The sequence below is a fragment of the Amia ocellicauda genome, chromosome 4 (assembly GCF_036373705.1).
Source record: "Amia ocellicauda isolate fAmiCal2 chromosome 4, fAmiCal2.hap1, whole genome shotgun sequence".
Lineage (NCBI taxonomy): Eukaryota > Metazoa > Chordata > Actinopteri > Amiiformes > Amiidae > Amia > Amia ocellicauda.
Window position 1 is genome coordinate 8,504,768 of NC_089853.1, and position 21,106 is coordinate 8,525,873.

Here is a 21,106-nt window from a genome sequence, read left to right on the forward strand (position 1 = left end):
AAAGAAGTAAGCTTGAATTATCCACACCTTCATACTGGCAGCCTGCAAAACCTTTAATGCATCAAGCTGCTGTATGTATTAGAAAGGTTTGTTTTATCTTACACAGGGCATGTCAAATACTGTATACTTTGATCTTTTCTGTGACTATACACATATATGGTTTCAATTTGACAGTTCGCACAATTTAGTGGTGACGGTACAAAAAGGTTTATATTGTGATGCTTCCTGTGTCAAAGTTGTGATACTACTGTAATTAATTATACATTTGCAGGATGCAGTTTATTTTATAAAAGTATTCAATATAATTTGCAGACCCCCCCCCCCCCCCCCGACATACATAACAATCTTATATACACTTTTGTTTTCAGTGTATGCCAATGTTTAACTTAAGAAAAAGTCTGTACCAAATGTTTTTGAAAATGCTAAAGGAATAATGAATGGCCTCTCTCCTAAAATGAAAATGTCAAATCAATCTGAAAGTTTCTAAGATTAATCCTTCAATAATGTACAGTCATATCTGAGAGGGAGTGGCAGGACGAAAGTAAACCTGCTGAAGGTTGAAGATGATACCTGTGAAGGGGTTGCAACAGCTTGCAATTATTTATAGAGCAGCCAGAGTGGCTTCTAACTAATTTGCATTCTCACAGGAAACTGAAAGCGAGTTTCTCAGCTGGCTGCTTCACAGCGGTGTAATTCCTCTGTAAAAATAAGGCATTCTGAAGTGTCCTCTGTTAGTTATGTGCCTTCTATTGGAATCACAACGGATGACAATGCAACCCAAAGGGAATGGCCTTTCTTCTCATTAATACCTGAAGACAACGTTAGTGTCTTCAATGTTCTAGGTTCCAGATGGACTGAAGCTTTGCAGGGACCACTGACAGCAGATGCACTGAAGTGAGTACACCTCTGATTGAAAAAGTACGTATTTTTGTTTAGAAGCATTTTCATGTTCTGCAGTTTATCTGTACTCAGTGCTTTATTTTTCATTTTGGGGTTATACCAAGACATGTAAGGATTTGTATACCTTTCAATAGGTGATATTTATCAATGAAAATACACAAAATGTTTAAATATACTAAAGCATTATGAAAATGATTCTGAAGGGGAAGGTTCAAACCTGAGAAAGATATATAATGTTCTTTTAAAGTGTGATGCTGTAGCCTTAGTGATAATTGATGTTACAGAGGTGCCATTTCAAGGGAGAGAACTATATTAAAGTGATGTCTCTGGAGTGGGATTGCTAATGCGTGACACATTAGATTCTGCAACAAAGGTAAGTGGGATATATATATATATATATATATATATATATATACATATACATACACACACAGGTCTAGGAATATGGGAATGAAAGAAAATCAAGCATTGGACATTTTGGAACACTTGCCTTTTAAGAAACAATTCTCAGAAAGTGTGACAAAGTGGGATTTTGTATGATGAGGGAGAAAAAAACGAATGCCTGGCTGCTTTTAGAAGAGAAAATAGCTAGTGTTTTAGGTCAAATATGATGTAAAGCAGCTTCAGCTTTTGTGGATGTTTTTTTTAGACTCTGAGCATCACTTCATTTTTAATTTGAGCTGTTTCCTATTTAGACCCGCATGTGACGTGTTCTGTATATTTCTTTTGCGATAAACAAACAAAATCACTCTGAGTTCACAAATTTAATTTTAGCTTCTCAGTGAAAAAAGTAAATCAAGCTGAAACCTGCATACACAGAGGTAATATTTGTTTAGAATAGATGCATTATAAATACATACAGGGCAGCAGTGTGAAGTAGCGGTCAGGGCTCTGGTGGAGGGTTGTGGGTTCAATCTCAGGTGGAAAAAAAAAAACAGGAAAAAAAACAACTGTATAAATGGGTAATTATAATTGTATGTAAAGATAATGTGAACAATTGTAACAATTGTAAGTTGCCCTCAATAAGGGCATCTGCTAAGAAATATAATAATAATACAATACATTGGCTTTAATGTCCTTTTTATATTATCCCCTACACAATATTTACCAATATGCTCAAAAAATGTTTTTGTTTTCAGTTAAATATGTTCTTATTTGTTGTATGTCATTTGAGCATTGCATTGTACCTTTCTACATGCTGTGATTGTATTATTTTGTGTTTTTAAACATGAAATCCACAATGGCGTCCAGGCAATGTATAAATAGATTTTCCTCCAACCCAGTCCTTGTTCCCGTGTAACCCCATTTCTCTTTTTATTTAGTGTGAACATGTCCAGAACGACCTGCTCCTTTCTGTGTCAACAGAGGAAGCTAAAGGGACTTGAATCTGCCTTATGTTGTGCACATAGTGCATTTGCAATTCTTATGAAAGTTTTAAATATAGTTCATTTGGCCTTTGCTTCCATTTCTGGAAAGGCTTTAGGGGATCTATTGTCCTAGAAAAAAAAATTAATTATCTTTTTTTTTTTTTTTTTTTGGTTGCCAGTTACTGCAAAAGGGCTGCTGATTTAAACTGATAGATTTGACAGGTAGCAGAAACCTACAAGAAACCTAGGTACTTTATATCTGAAGCCCTCTGAAGTTCAAAGTTGGTACGCACTTGTGGCGGGCCACTGATGTGTTTTTGTTCTGTGGTTTCAGCTTGGGTGATGATCAGACTTCACTATCTGTCCTTCTCTACAATCAGAGCTGCACTACTGGACATGCACTGGATGAGATTTTAAAAGACTTTCTGGTTCAAAACGTCAACATGGAAAAGGTAAAGGTTTCTCTGCAGTATATAGTCTTTTCTGTTTGTAGCTCTCCTGAGAAATATACACTTGTCCAGGCTTTAAATATTAAAATGTATATTTGATTGATATGGTTTCAGTTTTGTACATACAGTAGTTTAGTGTATAGTATATTGTTTCTAAGTTAGCTGGAAGTTTGTTCTGCAAGGCCATCTGACATTGCATTCACTGATTACGTATTGCACCATATTTAATACCCGAATATGGAAGAAACTGAGGGATACCATTACATCACAAGCAAATACTTTAGAGGAACATGACCAAGCACATCACAGATAATTATTCTTGAACCTGAAGTAATGTAATTAATTAATATAAACATGAATAGTTGAATATGTGTTTTTCTTGAAAAGAAAGTAATGCTAAAAAATATTGCTTGGAGATCTGTATATGTAATTTTGAATACATTTGTACAATAATTATATGCTGTGGTGCACATAATTGTTACAGAATATTAAGCTTTACAAATAGGCAAAAGTCTGTGGCAGGTCTACCCATCATGATGATGAATAACTTCCAAATCCTTAGTTAAAAGGACAAGTTAGCTGCTCATAATCAATTCTATGTTCCAAACTGTAAAGCTGTGCCCTGCTATCTTTTTATAAATCATCCCCAGGAGGAATGAAGCAGATTGCTGTGACTTGTTTACCATTGTAATGAGCCTTAATCTCAACAGAACTCTGAGAAACCGATTGCATCTCTTAGGACTTTTAACAGCAGGCTTGTGGCAGGAAGTTGTGCAGATTTCATATCAGCAAAATCAGCACTATATATGAGCTGTTTTCTTAACTATGTGGTGTCCAGTTGTATCTCACAGGTTTATGCTTTCATCCTGTTAAGAGACTATGACTGTATAGTGAGTTTGAAGGTACAGTGAGTGAAGATGCTAGAAAGGACTCACTGTATGAACACCATTAGGACCTGAATACATTGCACCACACAGACACACCAACACTAGGGATGGGTACCAAATACAACCACTTGTGTGCTGAATGGGTTGGAGACTGGAGGCTCTCAAAATGAATTCATTTTTATTAATTGTTTATTAACTGATTTATTACACAGTTGTAGTTTCAACATCGTCTCTGCAATAAAAACATTGTGGGCTGTGAGGAAAGACACAAGAATGTTTCTCAGAAAGTTTAAAGATATATATCTTTACGCTTTCATGGCTAGCGGAATATCATATCAGTGCCACAAGTCAATGCTTATTCTTTACTTCTTCTATTCTCTCCTGCAGCATTGCTCGTACTGTGAAGAGCAGAGGCCAGCGCAGAGCCTGTGCACGTTCTGCAATAAGTGGCTGTGCTTTCAATGCACCGACATACACCGGCATCAGAACAATTGCATTGCCCTCTTGAAGTCTGAGGGAGAGAAGTTGCTGCCTCATACTGGTAGGGTTTCTGAACTCAGCAAGTGATGCAGTTTCACCTGCTATTCCATGTTTCCTCTTAATCTACACAACAGGCTGCTCCTTGGGCATTAGCATTTTATAAATAAACCATATTTCACATGTTTTCAGAAAAGCTTTTGGTATATTGCCAATAATATCTCTTGGCTGTATTTTGAGAGCTTAGAGATCATAAATTGTCATCACGTTCTGAGACCTAGATGTTGCTGTTTTCTATATGATGTGTTTTCCTCCAATTACATCCATGCACACCCAGAGAGGTGTAAATAGACCAATTAAGTGCTATGAAATGATATGGCAACAACAATATTTAATGAATCTAAATACGAATATAATCATATAATATAATAATGTACTAATGTAGCCACATTGTACAATGATAGTAACAGCAGCTCCCACCCTATTATCTGAGATGTTATCTTCAAGCTGTAGCTCTTGGTGCACCTAAGGTAAAGGAAGACTTTGCCACATCCATTTTTATCAGTTTGTATTTTCATAGTTTCAAGAGCAGAACTGGTGAAAACGGAAACCAATTTCAACAGGATGTGGTCAATGAATGTATGTAGCTCACTTGCCTGGCAGTGGAGAATGTGGTCTCTCTCATGCATACAGTGAAGACTACTCCCATAGCTGTGCAGCTTAAACTACTTCTACTGGGAGTAAAATGTGGCAAGAGGAATGCTTATTATTATTATTCTTCAATATACAAACACTGAATTAGCAAATGAACTAAGCAAACCATTTATTATCACTGAAGATCAAGCAGTTTTCCTGTTGTTGCAGTTCTCACTTCTTGTGGTCTATTACACTTGTGTGTGTGTCTATTTCTTGCTGATTCAGATCAAATCACATGCCACAGAAACTATTCTTTTAAGATTTCTGAAAACGTATTGTAAGAAAGTGTTATAGGAAAGTATACTACAGTGCTGCTCTGAAGCTCAGTGATGAAGCCTTGTATCCTCCCTATCTCCCTATCACTCCTTATCTCTTTCTATCCTTCCTATATATCCTTGTTGGTGATTATCGCTGCAGATTTCAAGAGAAGGCAATAACTAATTACCAATACAAAAGGACATGCAATGAAATGACAAGAAAGAGCAGATAATATGACCTATCAATGTGAACAAACAAAAATGCAATTAAAACCAAACCCAGCTTTAATGCATGTTACATACAAACAATGTCTCCAGAACTATGTTTTAGCATTGACGTTTTGCAGGGAATAACTACAGACTATTCAATGACTTAGATGGTCGTATTGTGCTTGTCCGTTTAGAAAGTAAACATGGTGCATTTACGGTATTCGTATCTGAATTGTTACTTAAAACAAACCTCTAAATGTTATATTTTAAATGTCCACTTTCTTTAAGGTGCGAAAGGATTCCTGCTCTGTCATTTTCATCATCAGGAGCCACTGGATTTGTTTTGTGAAACATGTGACAGGCTTTCCTGTAATAGCTGCCACCTCTTAGTACACAAGGATCACAGGTAATGATGTGTTGCAGCATAGATCTCAAGGGAAATATTTTTCTATGGGGAAGCTGTCATGAGATGATTCTCAGGGTTAACAGGCATAAATCCTGCAAGTTTCCATTTGAGTTGTTAAATGATTTGGCGTTCTGTGCTGATTGTGTTTTCCCCCTGGTGCCATACACATCTTTTTTTATTTGTATCATATTCTTAGAGCAAACTAATAAGCTTATTTCTTATTTCAGATTAATTCATGTTGAGAAAGCACTTCAAAATCAACAGTGGCTTTTTGAGAACTTAATGGCACAAGTGGAGGACAAGAAATCATTTGTGGAGACCTCTGCGAAACAAATAGAAGCCAGGTGATGTTTTGCTATTCAGCCTTTGAATGTATACAGAGGCCTTCAAGCCTTTTTAGCATATGGGGCTTATGCAAACATGATTTATGCAACTGAAGAAAACCAATATGTTGTAGTTAAACGTATTTGCATCCTTCTTTTTAAACAATGATGTTTTTGTAATTATTGTTTAATTTACTATACTTATTTATCAATGGTATTTTTGCCACTGTGAACCGGCCACTCCATTGACTTCTTATAATACATTATTTTAACATAAATAATAATTTGCACACATTTCAAACAATTCAATCCAAGGGGGGTTTTACCACATGAAGTCAATTACAGTGAGGTGAGATGCAGGCATGTCTAGTGCCTTAGCAGCTTGATCCACTTCAGCCTTCAAGCCACACAAGCTTCAAGCCCTTGTATGAATTATAGTGATCAAGATGATAACAAATATATTTAATATTTCAGCTGAATGCCATGTATGCAAATGTATTCAAAATAAGATTGCAGTCTTGAGATGCACAGTTCCTGGAGCTGAATGACATGCTGTAGGAGCCTGCAGATTGTAAAGCCAAGTGGTTTACCTTGAGAGTCTTGCTGGACTCCCAGAGGATGTCTTTCAACCTCCAGTCCAGAGGCTTGAATCCCACCAATGCCACTCACTCACGGTGGCTTGTATGTCCAGATGGCCACATACAATTGGGTTGATAAGCTGGAGTCCTTCTTGCCACTATTGGAAAGTTACTTGTAATGCTTGGCTGTTTGTTTTATGAACGAACAACCCAAAACCACTGTCAGCTGACACACCTCAGAGTTTAGTGCAGGGTCCCCTTGGGCAGCTGGGCTGAACAACAGCTAGTTATTCTGTATGTATTTTTCCATTCATATTGAAAACATAAGGAAATCCACCACCACAGGCAATCAACACAATATTAAAAGAAAAATAATGCCGATAAACATAATCTTGCAAGTGATAAAGTCCATTAGTATGTTGCATGCTAATAATAATAATAATAATAATGTAATAATTTCCTGTATAACTCCATGAGAATAATTTCAAACCAGATATATTGTAAATGAGAAATAAAATGACATGGAGCGCTTGCTGCTCCCAATTGAATATGTAACAATATTATGAATTATTCAGAGAAAATGTTAACTTCTATATTCCTTAATTTTTGCTGTTAATAACCATACTGTCATAATCTCTGTTTCACAGGTTACATGATATAAAGCTAATGCAGAGGAAGGCTGAAAACCAGATTAAAATGTCAAAAATGATTATGATTAATGAACTGAACAAGCGAGCCAACCTATTAATAGAACAACTTGAGGTAATTTCTCCTGTAAATATTAGAAGCAGATTCCTTTTCAAAAGTAGAGTTCTCAAACTGACCAAGAATTTGAATGTCCTGCGTTATTCATTCCAGGATGGTTTAACCATCTTTAGGACAATGATATCGGTAGGATGTATTTTCCAAGTAGGAAAAGTAGCACCCATAACCTTTTTTTTGTACAAAGGACAGTAATAGATGTAATTCTCTAATAATCAATCAATATCAAAGCTTGTTAAAAATGCAAAACATAATGTAACTAATCCATGACATATGTAGAATATACATATAAATGTTTTTTTAATACAATTTAAACAATGATTAGTGGTTTACAGGAATATTTTCATCTTGTTTCTACACAGAAGATAGCTAATGATTTCAAACAAAAGCTGGACAGTCAGCTTCATGGGATGATGGATCTTTGTAGCCAGCTGGGCCATGTACAGAACTTTATAAACTGGGCGAACACAAACCACAGCAGGAATCCCCTGCTCTTCAGCAAGGAACTGGTAAGCATTTCCTTTAGTCCTTTTACTGTACACTGCTGTGTCAATGCTTATGTTTCAGGTCATGGTAAAGGTTATAGATAAATAAACAAATATTTCCTCCTTTACAGGTGATTCATTTTTATGTGAAAGCACAATATTGAATAGTATACAGTGAGGGAAAAAAGTATTTGATCCCCTGCTGATTTTGTACGTTTGCCCACTGACAAAGAAATGATCAGTCTATAATTTTAATGGTAGGTGTATTTTAACAGTGAGAGAGAATAACAACAAAAAAATCCAGAAAAACGCATTTCAAAAAAGTTATAAATTGATTTGCATGTTAATGAGGGAAATAAGTATTTGACCCCTTCGACTTAGTACTTGGTGGCAAAACTCTTGTTGGCAATCACAGAGGTCAGACGTTTCTTGTAGTTGGCCACCAGGTTTGCACACATCTCAGGAGGGATTTTGTCCCACTCCTCTTTGCAGATCCTCTCCAAGTCATTAAGGTTTCGAGGCTGACGTTTGGCAACTTGAACCTTCAGCTCCCTCCACAGATTTTCTATGGGATTAAGGTCTGGAGACTGGCTAGGCCACTCCAGGACCTTAATGTGCTTCTTCTTGAGCCACTTCTTTGTTGCCTTGGCTGTGTGTTTTGGGTCATTGTCATGCTGGAATACCATCCACGACCCATTTTCAATGCCCTGGCTGAGGGAAGGAGGTTCTCACCCAAGATTTGACGGTACATGGCCCCGTCCATCGTCCCTTTGATGCGGTGCAGTTGTCCTGTCCCCTTAGCAGAAAAACACCCCCAAAGCATAATGTTTCCACCTCCATGTTTGACGGTGGGGATGGTGTTCTTGGGGTCATTCCTCCTCCTCCAAACACGGCGAGTTGAGTTGATGCCAAAGAGCTCGATTTTGGTCTCATCTGACCACAACACTTTCACCTAGTTCTCCTCTGAATCATTCAGATGTTCATTGGCAAACTTCAGACGGGCCTGTACATGTGCTTTCTTGAGCAGGGGGACCTTGCGGGCGCTGCAGGATTTCAGTCCTTCACGGCATAGTGTTACCAATTGTTTTCTTGGTGACTATGGTCCCAGCTGCCTTGAGATCATTAACAAGATCCTCCCGTGTAGTTCTGGGCTGATTCCTCACCGTTCTCATAATCATTGAAACTCCACGAGGTGAGATCTTGCATGGAGCCCCAGACCAAGGGAGACTGACAGTTATTTTGTGTTTCTTCCATTTGCGAATAATCGCACCAACTGTTGTCACCTTCTCACCAAGCTGCTTGGCGATGGTCTTGTAGCCCATTCCAGCCTTGTGTAGGTCTACAATCTTGTCCCTGACATCCTTGGACAGCTCTTTGGTCTTGGCCATGGTGGAGAGTTTGGAATCTGATTGATTGATTGCTTCTGTGGACAGGTGTCTTTTATACAGGTAACGAGCTGAGATTAGGAGCACCCCCTTTAAGAGAGTGCTCCTAATCTCAGCTCGTTACCTGTATAAAAGACACCTGGGAGCCAGAAATCTTGCTGATTGATAGGGGATCAAATACTTATTTCCCTCATTAACATGCAAATCAATGTATAACTTTTTTGAAATGCGTTTTTCTGGATTTTTTTGTTGTTATTCTGTCTCTGTCTCTCACTGTTAAAATACACCTACCATTAAAATTATAGACGGATCATTTCTTTGTCAGTGGGCAAACGTACAAAATCAGCAGGGGATCAAATACATTTTTCCCTCACTGTAAATACAGAGACCAGTGGCATGAAAATGAACACTCTCAAACACGTACAGCATGCATAGTGAGACGTAACTAGGGATTGCTTTCTGGCACTCTAATGTGTGCCGTGTTGTATGAAATTAATATTATCTCTGTATAAATGCTTTGTACTTTGCAGTCTAATATGCCAGGGCTCAGCAATATACAAAGTTGTGGTCGAATAGTAAAATGTGAAAACGATTGTGGTCAGGACGATCAAAGGGTGAGTGAGCACTGAATAAAACAAGCCAGAATGACTTTGAAATTGAAAGCAAACCCGAACAACCTTACCTGTCCCATTTAGGTTTGCATTTTGCAAGAGTCTCACAAGCCAGTTTTTTGTATTAACATGTAAAAAGCTGAAGACATGTACCCATGCGTAAGATTGTATTAAAAGTATTGAGTAAACGCTGTGCTGTTTCAGATCACGTTCCAGATGCAGCGCCTGCTTGAAGCACAGCTGCACTTCGATGTGGGCGCTGGCATGAAGATAAAATTCAACTGGGATGCCAGTTTCTGGACCAAGCAGATTTCCAGTTTAGGTAGATGTACATTATATTACCTCTCTGCTATTGCTAGGAGGCACGAGTATAAGATAAAACAAAAAGAACAGCGAAAAAGCAAACACACTTCTTCCATGGACTGGTAAACAGGCAGTATTTTCTAATACGTAGAGTCAGCTATTGGCACAGAGACATGTATCCTTCAGTGCCTCATTTTAAAGAGCGCTATTAATGGTGTCAGATGATGGTGTGGTGTTGTCATATCTGAGGGAATGCTATTTTGGTGATTCATGTCGTGTGCTTCTCTTTTGAAACTTGAATCTATGAACGGTAAGAATTTCATCTCAATTTTGCTCTAGGGAGCATTCCCGATGTTGCAGAGATGAGAAAGAGGATTATACTACATAATAAAAACAATTAAACTGATTGCATCTCTCTGCCTGTTTTTATCTTTCAGGACAACTGACAACAGAAGGAGTAGGCCCTCCTCATCCTGAGAGCGTTTCCTGCCCAGATATTCTGAAACCTCAGCCAATCGCATACACAACTCTGCCTGCCTCCATTTGCCACAGGCCTTTAGGACAGGGCTGCAGATTCCAGACTTGTTTTCAATCGCAGATGTGTTGTCCACACTGCCTGGATGTCTCTCCTATGCCCAAACAATGTGCAGACCTACACCACGGGCTCATTGGACAGAGCAGGCCGCCCCCCACTACACAGCTCCTGAGTGCCTCTGGGCAGGGCAGGAGAGTCCGCCCCATCAGGCCCTTCCCCGCAAAGATCTGGCACCACAACCAGCCGCCACCCGAACCAGCACAGCAGGCCTCCTGGTGGCAGGGAGCGCATGTGGACAGGGAGCAGCTGGAACACACGCCATACCCGGCCAGCTGCATGCTTCAGAACCAGACCAGTGCCACGGTGCTGCCAAGACCCTCCTCATTGCAGCTGCAAGGCTGCTGGGAATCGCACAGGCCTCCAGCTCCTGCAGCTCAGGTGACGCAGCAGCCGTTTCTGCAGCACCCCCCCCTGCAACAGCCCCCCCTGCCCGCAGACAACCCCCCGCAGCCAGACTGTACAGTGCAACTGGAAGTGGAGCACCTGGTGCACTCGCAGGAGCCCCAGCCAGCGCTCTGTCCAGACAGGCAGGCCGAGCAAACCCGGGCAGGGCAGGCCAGTGCGAGGCAGCAGCAGGCCTGTGTGCAGAAGCTCAGCACGACCCCAGCAGCGGATAATGGTCAGGAACCCCAGGCGCAGAGCCGGCCACCGGAAACAGCCCTGCAGCTGCAGAGCAGGACCAGCAGCAGGATGAGTCATTCACATGTGGTAGACCAGAACATTGTAAGTTTCAAACAGAAGGCTGCTTTTCACATGCATTCAGAGTGACCGCAAATTTCATACCTTTGTGTTGACTGTGCGCTTCAAAGACTGTGCTCAAGGCAACAAATGTGTAGGTGACTTACCACTGCGCCTAAAGCAATGACAGGAAGACCAGTGCAAGAGGGGTATTTGTAGCAGCTACAGTAGTTAATCCCCATCTCAAACTCTGTCTGAGGTTTAGCAAATTATATATGTTTATGTGTGTGTCTATATATAGACATGATTTGTGAGTGATATATTACCGTTATCTATGGTGCATTTATGTATTATAGCTGGGGGACATACAGCACAAGTGATGGTCTACTGTGCAGAAACAAAACTGTGGATAAACAATACTAAAATGAATGTAGTTGCCAGTTTTGAGATTCCAAAAACCTCTTCCCATTGGCGTTGACAGGCTTGAGTTGAGTTGAGAGAGACCATCTCAAATGCAGTGTTGCAAAAATATAACCAACTTGCAAAGAATAAGATAATGTGCTAAAAGCAACAGCTTGTGCTCAGTTTGTAATATCACCTGTAATCCTCCTCAAGTAAATTATTAACAGAATCGAGATTATGTTCAGTGGTACTTCTGGAATGAAAGGCGGGCACACCAAAAGCTGTTGTGTTTTCCCTACATGAGAACAGAGGAACTGTACAGCTATACACAAATTAAAGTTATTTGTTCATCGTTTACCTTTACTGAGTAACAGTGAGTTAAATGAGTGGGTAAAGCACTGAGGTGAAGCCATATATTTACTTATCCACACATTAATGAGTTGCCCTGGGAATAGTTGAGCTCGCAGTTAGATTTCATTTCTCAGAGCACATCTCTGACTGTTACCTCGAATCAGTGCATTTCTCAGCTATCCTCGGACAAGTGGATACACATTAAAGGCTTTAAATACTTAGTCTTAGACAGATTTCAACCACAGAAACTGCTACTGGATTCCTCAGGGACATATCGTAGGTAAGCATTTTTAATTGCACAGTAATTATGTGGAAACTGTTGGTGTCGGCTGGCCTAAATCTCACAGCGACTCGGTGCAGAGATGTGGAAAGAGGGAAGCAGTGGATAAACACGCATCATTTTGGTGATGAATGTATCGCTGCTATCACAGAATACGGTTTCTGGGTTTAGGCAACTACCTCTAATACATTTACGCAGAGGAAAAACCAACACTAAAAACAATCTAGTTATCTGATGTATTTAAATTAATACTGCTTGTTCAAAGAAGCCTCTGGGGCATTTCTCTGGGATTTACATAATTATTGTAGTGAGTAAGAGTATTCTTTTCAACATTGTTACTTAGTGCAAATCATTAAGAAGGAAAAAAGGGGGCACAATTAAAAAATGAATTCCAAATACTCTTTATATTGGTGAACAAAGAGGGACTGCATCTAATCTTAATTTTTCTGTTTGTATTCAGATTAGTTTTTTCACATAGTAAGCTGGAGTTTTTTGGTGTGTTTCTTTTCTCCAAACCTGAGTTGTACTGATGATTTCAATTGAAATGTCATGTGTGAGCTTCACCTGATCCCTGCTGACCCAATTTAAATCTGCCTCGTTCGTTTGGCCAGTGAGGGGAAGTTAACTGCCTGTTTCTCTGTCAGGGATCTGCATCGGTGGGTGCTGCTTCCATTGCTCCTGCCTTGTTGAAGATGTCTGAGCCAGCCGGCAGAGCACCAAAGACACCCGCCACGATGTGTCGGAAGAGGACTCGTCCCAGAGACGCCCAGGCAGATGCAGCAGTGCCTCTCTCCGGCCCTGGAGTGCATTTGCCCTCTGAAGACCTGTCCCCGGGGGCCAATCACAGCTTAGCAACGAAACACAGGGAGCCAGGCAGCAAGGAATGCAAGGTATTGGTAGGGTATTCTGCATCATTGTAACAATAACATACAATGAGGATTGCAGCCATTTGAGCTGGTGTGAAAAATGTATTATTGACCCATGGGTCAGTGCAGTCTAGATGTAGGGCTATAGACAGACAAGGCAAAGACTGATATCTATATCTGTCAGTGCGTGCTTCTTTAACTCATATTTACACCAACAACAACAACAACAACAACAACAAAAGTAGAAAGAGAAGTAAACAGGCAGTTTCAATGCTGGAAGGGAGCACTTAATTGCTTGGCCTTTTATGTGGGAAATAAACGTTTCATCGTCCGTCGTCGTGTGTGCTTACAAAGCATGAAAGGGGGTAAGCATGAAAGAGAACAGAACTAGTTTTGTGCATTTATATAAGAAGAAGCAACTCCTTCGTGCAGCTTGACATTTTCACATTGTACATGGGAGTTTGTTGCCACTACTTTGCGTTAATATGTTATAAGCGTGTCACTTAATCCCTAGATTGCTGAGGGTGGGTGATTTGTATTTTGAATAATTGTGTCGAGCTAATTAATGTCTTGTACAATAGCTTACTGTCCTTATGCAAGCTGATTAATTTGATTATCTCTTTGGAGGTGTGGGTCCTAATATAGTTTACATATACCGGTAGGTGAAGTTCAGTTCTCCTCACCAAAGTAGCCTTTCTGACCTTCTGTGCTCTGGTTACAGGGTGATAAGTTCAGCAGTTCACTGTTTTACTAGTATTACGTCAATGATCCAGGCAATACCAATTCATTAACACTATGTAAAAACAGTACAGGTCTGTTTTTACAGTTTGAGTTACCTTCAATGTAGGGTTTCTTGGTCTTACTCGGGACTTTAGTATGGTCTATTCTGTATCGTTGTTGTTGTTTTAGGATTTACACTCTACAATGAGTTCAGTCGGTTCCTTTCACAGTGCTTTTCTTTTAACCCTTTCTCTTCCCTGTTTGGATAAATGAAACCCTTCCTCACTCAGATACTTGTATTGCACTAGAAGCCCCCCTGGCAGACATTGGAAAGGATTTCTATGTTTCTATGGAATCTACTTGAATTCTGCCAATACACCAATGAAGTGCACGATAGCATTATACACTTTCTTGTGTTTTGTAATAGATGTTTTTGGTTTTATTTAAACTGTTGAAAATGTATTCTGCATCATTGTTCACACATTATTTTATTCCCAACTTTGTTTTGATGACAGAAAGCACTTGTCCAGAGCTGTGAAGGCAATGCAATAGCAGACAGGGTTTCTTTGGAGCAGCCCATTAACCTGTCGGTCAACAGAGTTCTTATTTGCCCCGCAGTCTTGCGGCTCTCCCGTTTGACGGCCCTGAAGACAGAGCCAGGTAAAGCCCCACCTGGTGTCTGTGTTAATGTGTACAGCCCTGCGGAGAGCTCTCCTGTGGCATCGCATGGCTGGGTTCATCCCCTCCCCCATACTTACCATAAACAAATGCTACCTTTAACATTAACTATTGTGTGTGTCATATTCATTATTGATGGGCTAGCCTTTTCAAGTATTCATTAAAAAAAACTTTATTGCAGGGGTGCTTTAGATGTATTATCTGAATAATTAAATCTGTTTAGCTTTAAATTGCTTTTTTGTTTGGTGTGTGTGTGTGTGGGGGGGGCAGTTTAGAAAGGCTATGCAAATTTATTCCAGTCTAAAAATAATATTATAAAAACCTGAAAATACACTTTGAATGCTTTTTAAGGTTATTTTGAACATATGACGAGTTAAGGAGAAAAGACGTGCTGCAGGGTTCTGCACTTTATGCACATCTAAAGCATTATAATCCCTTTTCATTTCTCCATCAGATCGTAGAATATATGTAGGAGAAGATACTGAAAGTAAACAAATGGCTGGAAACTCTTCACAGATTACTGTCAGGTACTGAAAAATAACTTCAATTTTTATGCACCTATAGGTAGTTGCTGATTGTAAGGCCTCTGTTGCCATTTCTTCCAATATATTTTGTTTTTGTTTGCTGAAACAAAAATATTGTATAGTGATTATTCAACTTTTAAATTGATATGAATGTGATATACAGTAGAAGTTTCTCTGATATAAAGCCTAATATACCCTGTATATTAGATAAATACATTTAACCCCCCTGCTCTAATTCTAGAACGCCAGGGGACATGTCAAAGTTCCCAGTGAGTTCAAAGGTTCCATTTGTGCGTCTGGAGCGCCTGAAGCTTTGCCCGGTGCTGGGCCAGCTGCCTGGGATCAGACTGCCCATAGACAGCGAGGAAAGCCAGGACCCCCCAGCAGACCACCCTGAGCTGAACACCGACCTGTCAGAGGCACCCCCGCAGGTATGGAGAATTACATTACTAACGTCACCTGCCATGTCAGGTGTCATGTCAACCAAACGCTACCAGATGACAATCTCTTCTTGTCTTTATATTCTTAAATCCATACGATGAACAAATTAAGAACTACTAAATGTAAAATGTGTAGGTACATAGTATTGCTTTCTTTTGTACTTTTACTTTCAACAGTTTTGTACAGTGATACCCATATAAAATTATTATTGGTTGTTTTTTTGGCATTCCTCCAGCGGAATTATAGGATAGGATAGAGGAACTTTGCTGAAAAAACAACAACAGCTAGGAACACAAAGGGTACTTTGGTACTGTTTGGTACTTGGTCAGGTGGACCACAACTTGCCGAAACGATGATTCCATATTGTGTGAAGGCTAGTTATAAAGTATTGTTTTTCCAGATCTCAGAACAATAATATGCTGTATTTTGAAGGACAAACCCATCTGTGAATCAGAGTCCGCTCCAGAGAGCAGCCAGCAGCAGACACAGGCAAACCCAGTGGAGCAGTCAGTGGAGGATATCCCCAAGCCTCCCAGCCCCCCCACCAGCTCACACCCTCTCGAGGAGGAGAACCGAGAGGAGGCCGCACTGCCCGAGCCGGAGCCAGAGCCAGAACCGGAGCCAGAGCCGGAGCCGGAGCCAGAGCCGGAGCCGGAGCCGGAGCCAGAGCCGGAGCCAGAGCTGGAGCCAGAACCAGAGCCAGAGCCAGAACCAGAGCTGCAGCCGGAGCTGGAGCCAGAGCCCGAGCCCGAGCCAGAGCCCACCTGGGAGGAGAGCCAGGCCGAGCACTCCCACGAGGACTGTGGCACCATGGAGAATGAGGATTTCTGTGCCGTCTGCCTCAATGGGGGAGACCTGCTGTGCTGCGATCACTGTCCAAAGGTCTACCACCTCTCCTGCCACATCCCGCCCCTCCTCAGCTTCCCTGTGTAAGCACTGTGCTAGCATCTGTTCACACTGGTGCGATTTCTGTCATCTTCACGTACAAAACTAAAACTAAAACTAAAACTAGAAACCAAAAACAGAAAGCCTTAAGTTCCATTTATCAGGCTGTCATGAAATCTTTTTTTTAAACAACACATTTTATTTAGCAAACAATTCCCTAGTCATTTTGTGCAAATTATAGAAGCATTGTTTTGTGCAGCAATGTTTGAATGTCTTAGTCTTTGAAATTTGTATGGGAATATGCATATTCTACCCAGAACTCTTAAGAGACTTTAGACAGTTGCAGAGAAATGCTTAGCCACCAAATTTATTTTTGGAGTATCCAGAGCGCCATGCTAGTTTCGCTATTTTGCTTTTCAAAGTGAAAGAAAGTGTGTCATGCTATAATTGGAAACTACACATTGTAAGTTTTTGTGTGGTGTTTTAAGCAGGCTGCCATGTATGCTGGGAAAACTAAAAACATAAGAAGCGATATTAAATTGTGTGAGGGGCACCATTCTTTCCTCTATTCGTCTTCATAATCTCCATGCTCCTGCATTCCCCTTTATCTCTGTTCCTCCACAGGGGTGACTGGCTTTGCACGCTCTGCTGTGACCTCCAGGAGCCAGAGGTGGATTTTGACTGTGAGAATACACGGCTGTCTGCAGAACATAAGGGGCAAGGCACTCAGTATGGGCTGTCTGTCTGTGACCAGAGGGTACGTGGACATTTACTAACAAGTTGCTGCACATTGAAGTTAAGGTTGTTCACTGAGTACAATCATCAATTTGGGTTAAAATGGGCACAGTATGACAGTCAGTGTGTGGGTTGTATGCAAACACATACATCAGTGACCTGCATAAAAACAAAAGAAGTATATAATTTATAATTCTTCAGATTCGATACTTATTCGAACATTATGGGCATTTCTTCATTTATCTGCATCTTCAAATATAAATTTAAAACATCTGTGCAAGCATTGTGTTAAATATATGATTGTTCTCATAACTGATCAACTTTCTGGGCTCAGGACTGAATGACAGCTTGTTGAATCCTAATTGGCTCATTAAGGTTTTGTTATTCTGGTTGTTTTTCCACTTCCAAGTAAACCGACTTGTGAGATTTGTTTTTCCCACAGAAATGCGAGAAGCTGACACTGTCCATTTACTGCAACATCCTCAGCGGCCCATTCCATGAACCGGTCAGCCCACTGGTAAGAACCACCTAGTAGTGTTTACAGGAAGCTGGACACATTCACTTGTTTCCGGTTAAAATCAAGCACTGTTCCTTTCTCTTGCTTTGACAATTTGTTTTTTATTTACTTTTGCTGAAATGCAGGCCCGTCACTACTACCAGATAATCAAGAAGCCAATGGACCTGTCTGTTATAAAGAGCAAGCTGAATAAGAGGAACCCCCTCCATTACTACACACCTGAGGAGTTTGTGGCGGATGTCTTTCTTATGTTTAGGAACTGTGCAAAGTTTAATTACGTAAGTACCACTGGTAGCAGCTTTTTTGTTGTTGTTGTTGTTCTAGGACACATGCGTATCTTTTCCCTTGATATGTTGTGGTCCTTAAAAAAGATCAGGTTGAGTGATCAGGCCACAGTGGAACAGAGATTTAGACAGTAGGCTGAGGTTCTGGAACAATCTAAAAGTCCCCCATCGGCTGCCTGAGTGACATTGAATACGGTTTTAAACAAGTAGAGTATAGTTTAATTTTAGCGGTGATTCTTTTGAATGTCCTTTAAATAATAGAGTACAGTTGGGAGTTGGGAATACGAAAGGGTGGACTGATTCTATCACTCTGTCTTGTGGATTCCAGCCAGATTCAGAGGTGGCCCAAGCAGGAAGGAGTCTGGAGGTGTTCTTCAATGCGAAGCTGACAGAGGTTTTTCCGGACAAAATCTTTCCGGACCTGGTGGACGACTCGGACTCGGAGGAGTTTGATGAGGTTTACAAAATGGGCGTCAATGGCTTCCCTTGGCCAGCAGATGACAAGGATCACTTCCACAGGAAGAGGAAACGAAGACACTCTCTGAACTGGAGGAGGCACCATTTTTAATGGCTTCCGAACTGTCCTTAAAAACACCATCAAACCTTATTGAAATATAAATAATCTTTTTGTCATATTGCTCTGGAGATGTGACCCATGATTGGTTTCTACAATATATATGACTTTCACAGATTTTATCGAGGAAGGGGACATTTCCTTTGCTTTCATATATAATCATTTGTCTATTTCTTCCTTAAAAAGGGATACACAAAGGTGAACAATTTTTTTCCATACATTGAAATATAATGCAATTCAAGTCTGATCACTTACAATTCACCCTGTTACTAATGACAGAGAAAAGTCTGAATGTGTTTTTTTGTTAGTCTTTTTTAATCTTGTAAACTAGCACGTGTATTTACTAGTAATTCTACATAATTTAGCTAAAGTGTTTATGATTAACTAAATATTTTACTGACATTTCCTGTAAATCTCCACTTCTTGTGTTTATACAATTATTATTATTATAGTGATTATTATTGTTATTATATTGTATCATTGTTGGCACCTAAAGGATGCATGCAACAGCCAAGCTGTTATTAAGAAAGACATTGTAAACAATAAGGATTAACTACTAGATTAAGGTTAAGAAAAAGGACATTTTACTGAACGCCTTTACTGAATAATAAGAATACATTTTTTGGAGTGGATATTTTCTACTATGTACATATTATTTTCACTCAGACTTATGTCTTTTGGTCAATTTGTAGAAAATGCTTTTATAAATGTTCTGTCATTTTTTGTTATTCCAGCAGAGGGGGCTCTTACTTCAAATTAAGTGTAAGGTTTGCAAGGTTCAGACTGCATTCAGGCCAATAAAGAGGCCATGAAAATACTCATCTTATACTTTGGTGGGTGTCTAATAAAAAAGATTTAAATACCCCCCTTTCACACAAAACAAAAACTTGCAACATTTCCTACATTCCAAGGCTTTGAATGGCAACAATGTGTTACTAGGATACACCTATGCATTTTCATCTTTGGGAATGTAATTAGATTATGGAAGGCAAGGCTATGCAGTTTTATGAGACAACTATAATTTAAAGACTCACACTGTTACTATTATGTTGGAGGGCTTTAATGGAAGTGAACAGAATCCTAACTGGTGTGGATGAGGTCGGGTGTTATTTAAGACTTTGGCTTACACACACGGCACTGGAGAGTGTAGACCTTGAGGAAAAAATAAACTGGAACTAATGCAGAAACTGGCTATTGCCAGTAGAACATGTTATTTATTGGCTATTCTAACGGATGCAACAATGGGGCTCAAGATATTTACAGAAACGCCAAAAGCTAAATATTGACGATGTTGACCTTTTACGATTGGACTCATCAGTATGCTTTTCAGTCTTAAATGTCTCGTATTCCACAATTGCACTTGTTGTATAGTCTACTACAATTCTGAAATCTCAGGGATATGAAATTAAAGAAAAGACTGACCTAAACTTAGTGTATTTTGGAATAGGCTATGTTTACTGTTTTATTTGTTGATGGTGGTTTTGAGATAGATTGTTACTTTGTATAGAACTATAACTAGAAAAGGAGTTCTGCCCTTTTATTCCAACACCAGAAACTGTACCGATATATGACCTGTTTCCTTGTCTCCATGTCATCCCTTCAGAAATCTTTATAAAAACAGATTAATCTTTCATTTGATGCCTTATTATTACTTGTCCCTGTTTTCACTTAAATGCTCCCCCCCACACAACTCAAGTAATTGTTCAAATGCCAACACTTCTTTTAAACCAAACTTACTTCACAGCATAATTTCTGGCAATCTTCTCATCTCACATCTGAGCATATGCAATAAAAAAGTGATTTTTGTATTTATTTATTTTTTAAATACAACCCTGTAATGGGACCAACAGTCTTTCATCCCTGATTTTTAAGCATGACAGAATGTGGTTATGATGTGTAACAGTTCAAATAAGCATAGTGTGTCACTCTGCAGCTCAGCCCATGTGATTCTCATCACACAGGCTGGTATTTGACTTAAATGATCTTGACAAAAGACAGAGCACTGAAATGCAGCAGGAACTTAAATAGGAGATAGTTTTGCAGTGCAAGACTAAGGTGATAAAGGTTCAGCAGGTGAAGTAGAAAATATCACATAATAATAATAATTTTCATGTTTCTGTTTGTAACTCACAGTTATGTATCTTTCTTTATTTAAATCATTTAAATTGTCTCCAAGTTCTGCTTCCTAAGAACATTTACAATAAACACAGGGATTTTCAAATATTTTTTCTTTAGAGCAAAACTTTCTTCATATCTTATGTTTGCAACTGTGAAACATTAAATGGTTAAACTAAGAGACTAAAGGTGAAGGAGTTAAATTAAATTGATATTGTATTTAACTTAACAGTTTGGGAATATAAACATGAATTGTTCACTGGATTGAACAATGTTCTGATGATGTAATCAGTAGACATTTCCTTAATATTTAAGGCAATTTATACTTCACTCTTAAGAAAACACATATTTAATTTAATGCTTTG

At 39.5% G+C, this 21,106-nt stretch overlaps 1 protein-coding gene across 2 annotated transcripts; it reads left to right on the forward strand.

Moving 5' to 3' along the window:
* Nucleotides 1–608: 608 nt before the first annotated feature.
* Nucleotides 609–20,434, forward strand: trim66 (tripartite motif containing 66). 2 transcript variants are annotated; one of them, XM_066700879.1, is made up of 18 exons: nucleotides 609–918; nucleotides 2,602–2,719; nucleotides 3,991–4,144; nucleotides 5,532–5,649; nucleotides 5,877–5,993; nucleotides 7,198–7,312; nucleotides 7,675–7,821; nucleotides 9,998–10,115; nucleotides 10,534–11,414; nucleotides 13,047–13,292; nucleotides 14,504–14,648; nucleotides 15,121–15,193; nucleotides 15,432–15,621; nucleotides 16,064–16,560; nucleotides 17,141–17,273; nucleotides 17,694–17,768; nucleotides 17,894–18,046; nucleotides 18,381–20,434. In XM_066700879.1, exons 2-18 carry the CDS (start codon nucleotides 2,711–2,713, stop codon nucleotides 18,618–18,620), a joined length of 3,411 nt encoding a protein of 1,136 aa, XP_066556976.1. In that variant the 5' UTR covers nucleotides 609–918; nucleotides 2,602–2,710; the 3' UTR covers nucleotides 18,621–20,434. The 2 variants fall into 2 exon arrangements, with proteins under 2 accessions (XP_066556976.1, XP_066556974.1); XM_066700877.1 differs by having other exon boundaries at nucleotides 609–894.
* Nucleotides 20,435–21,106: the final 672 nt, after the last annotated feature.

What these genes read in the sequence shown, in the direction of transcription:
- trim66 (XM_066700879.1), top strand. An exon ending in CAGGCAGCAAGGAATGCAAG is followed by an intron (nt 13,293 to 14,503) that starts GTATTGGTAGGG and finishes TTTTGATGACAG; the next exon opens with AAAGCACTTGTCCAGAGCTG. An exon ending in TGTCAGAGGCACCCCCGCAG is followed by an intron (nt 15,622 to 16,063) that starts GTATGGAGAATT and finishes TGTATTTTGAAG; the next exon opens with GACAAACCCATCTGTGAATC.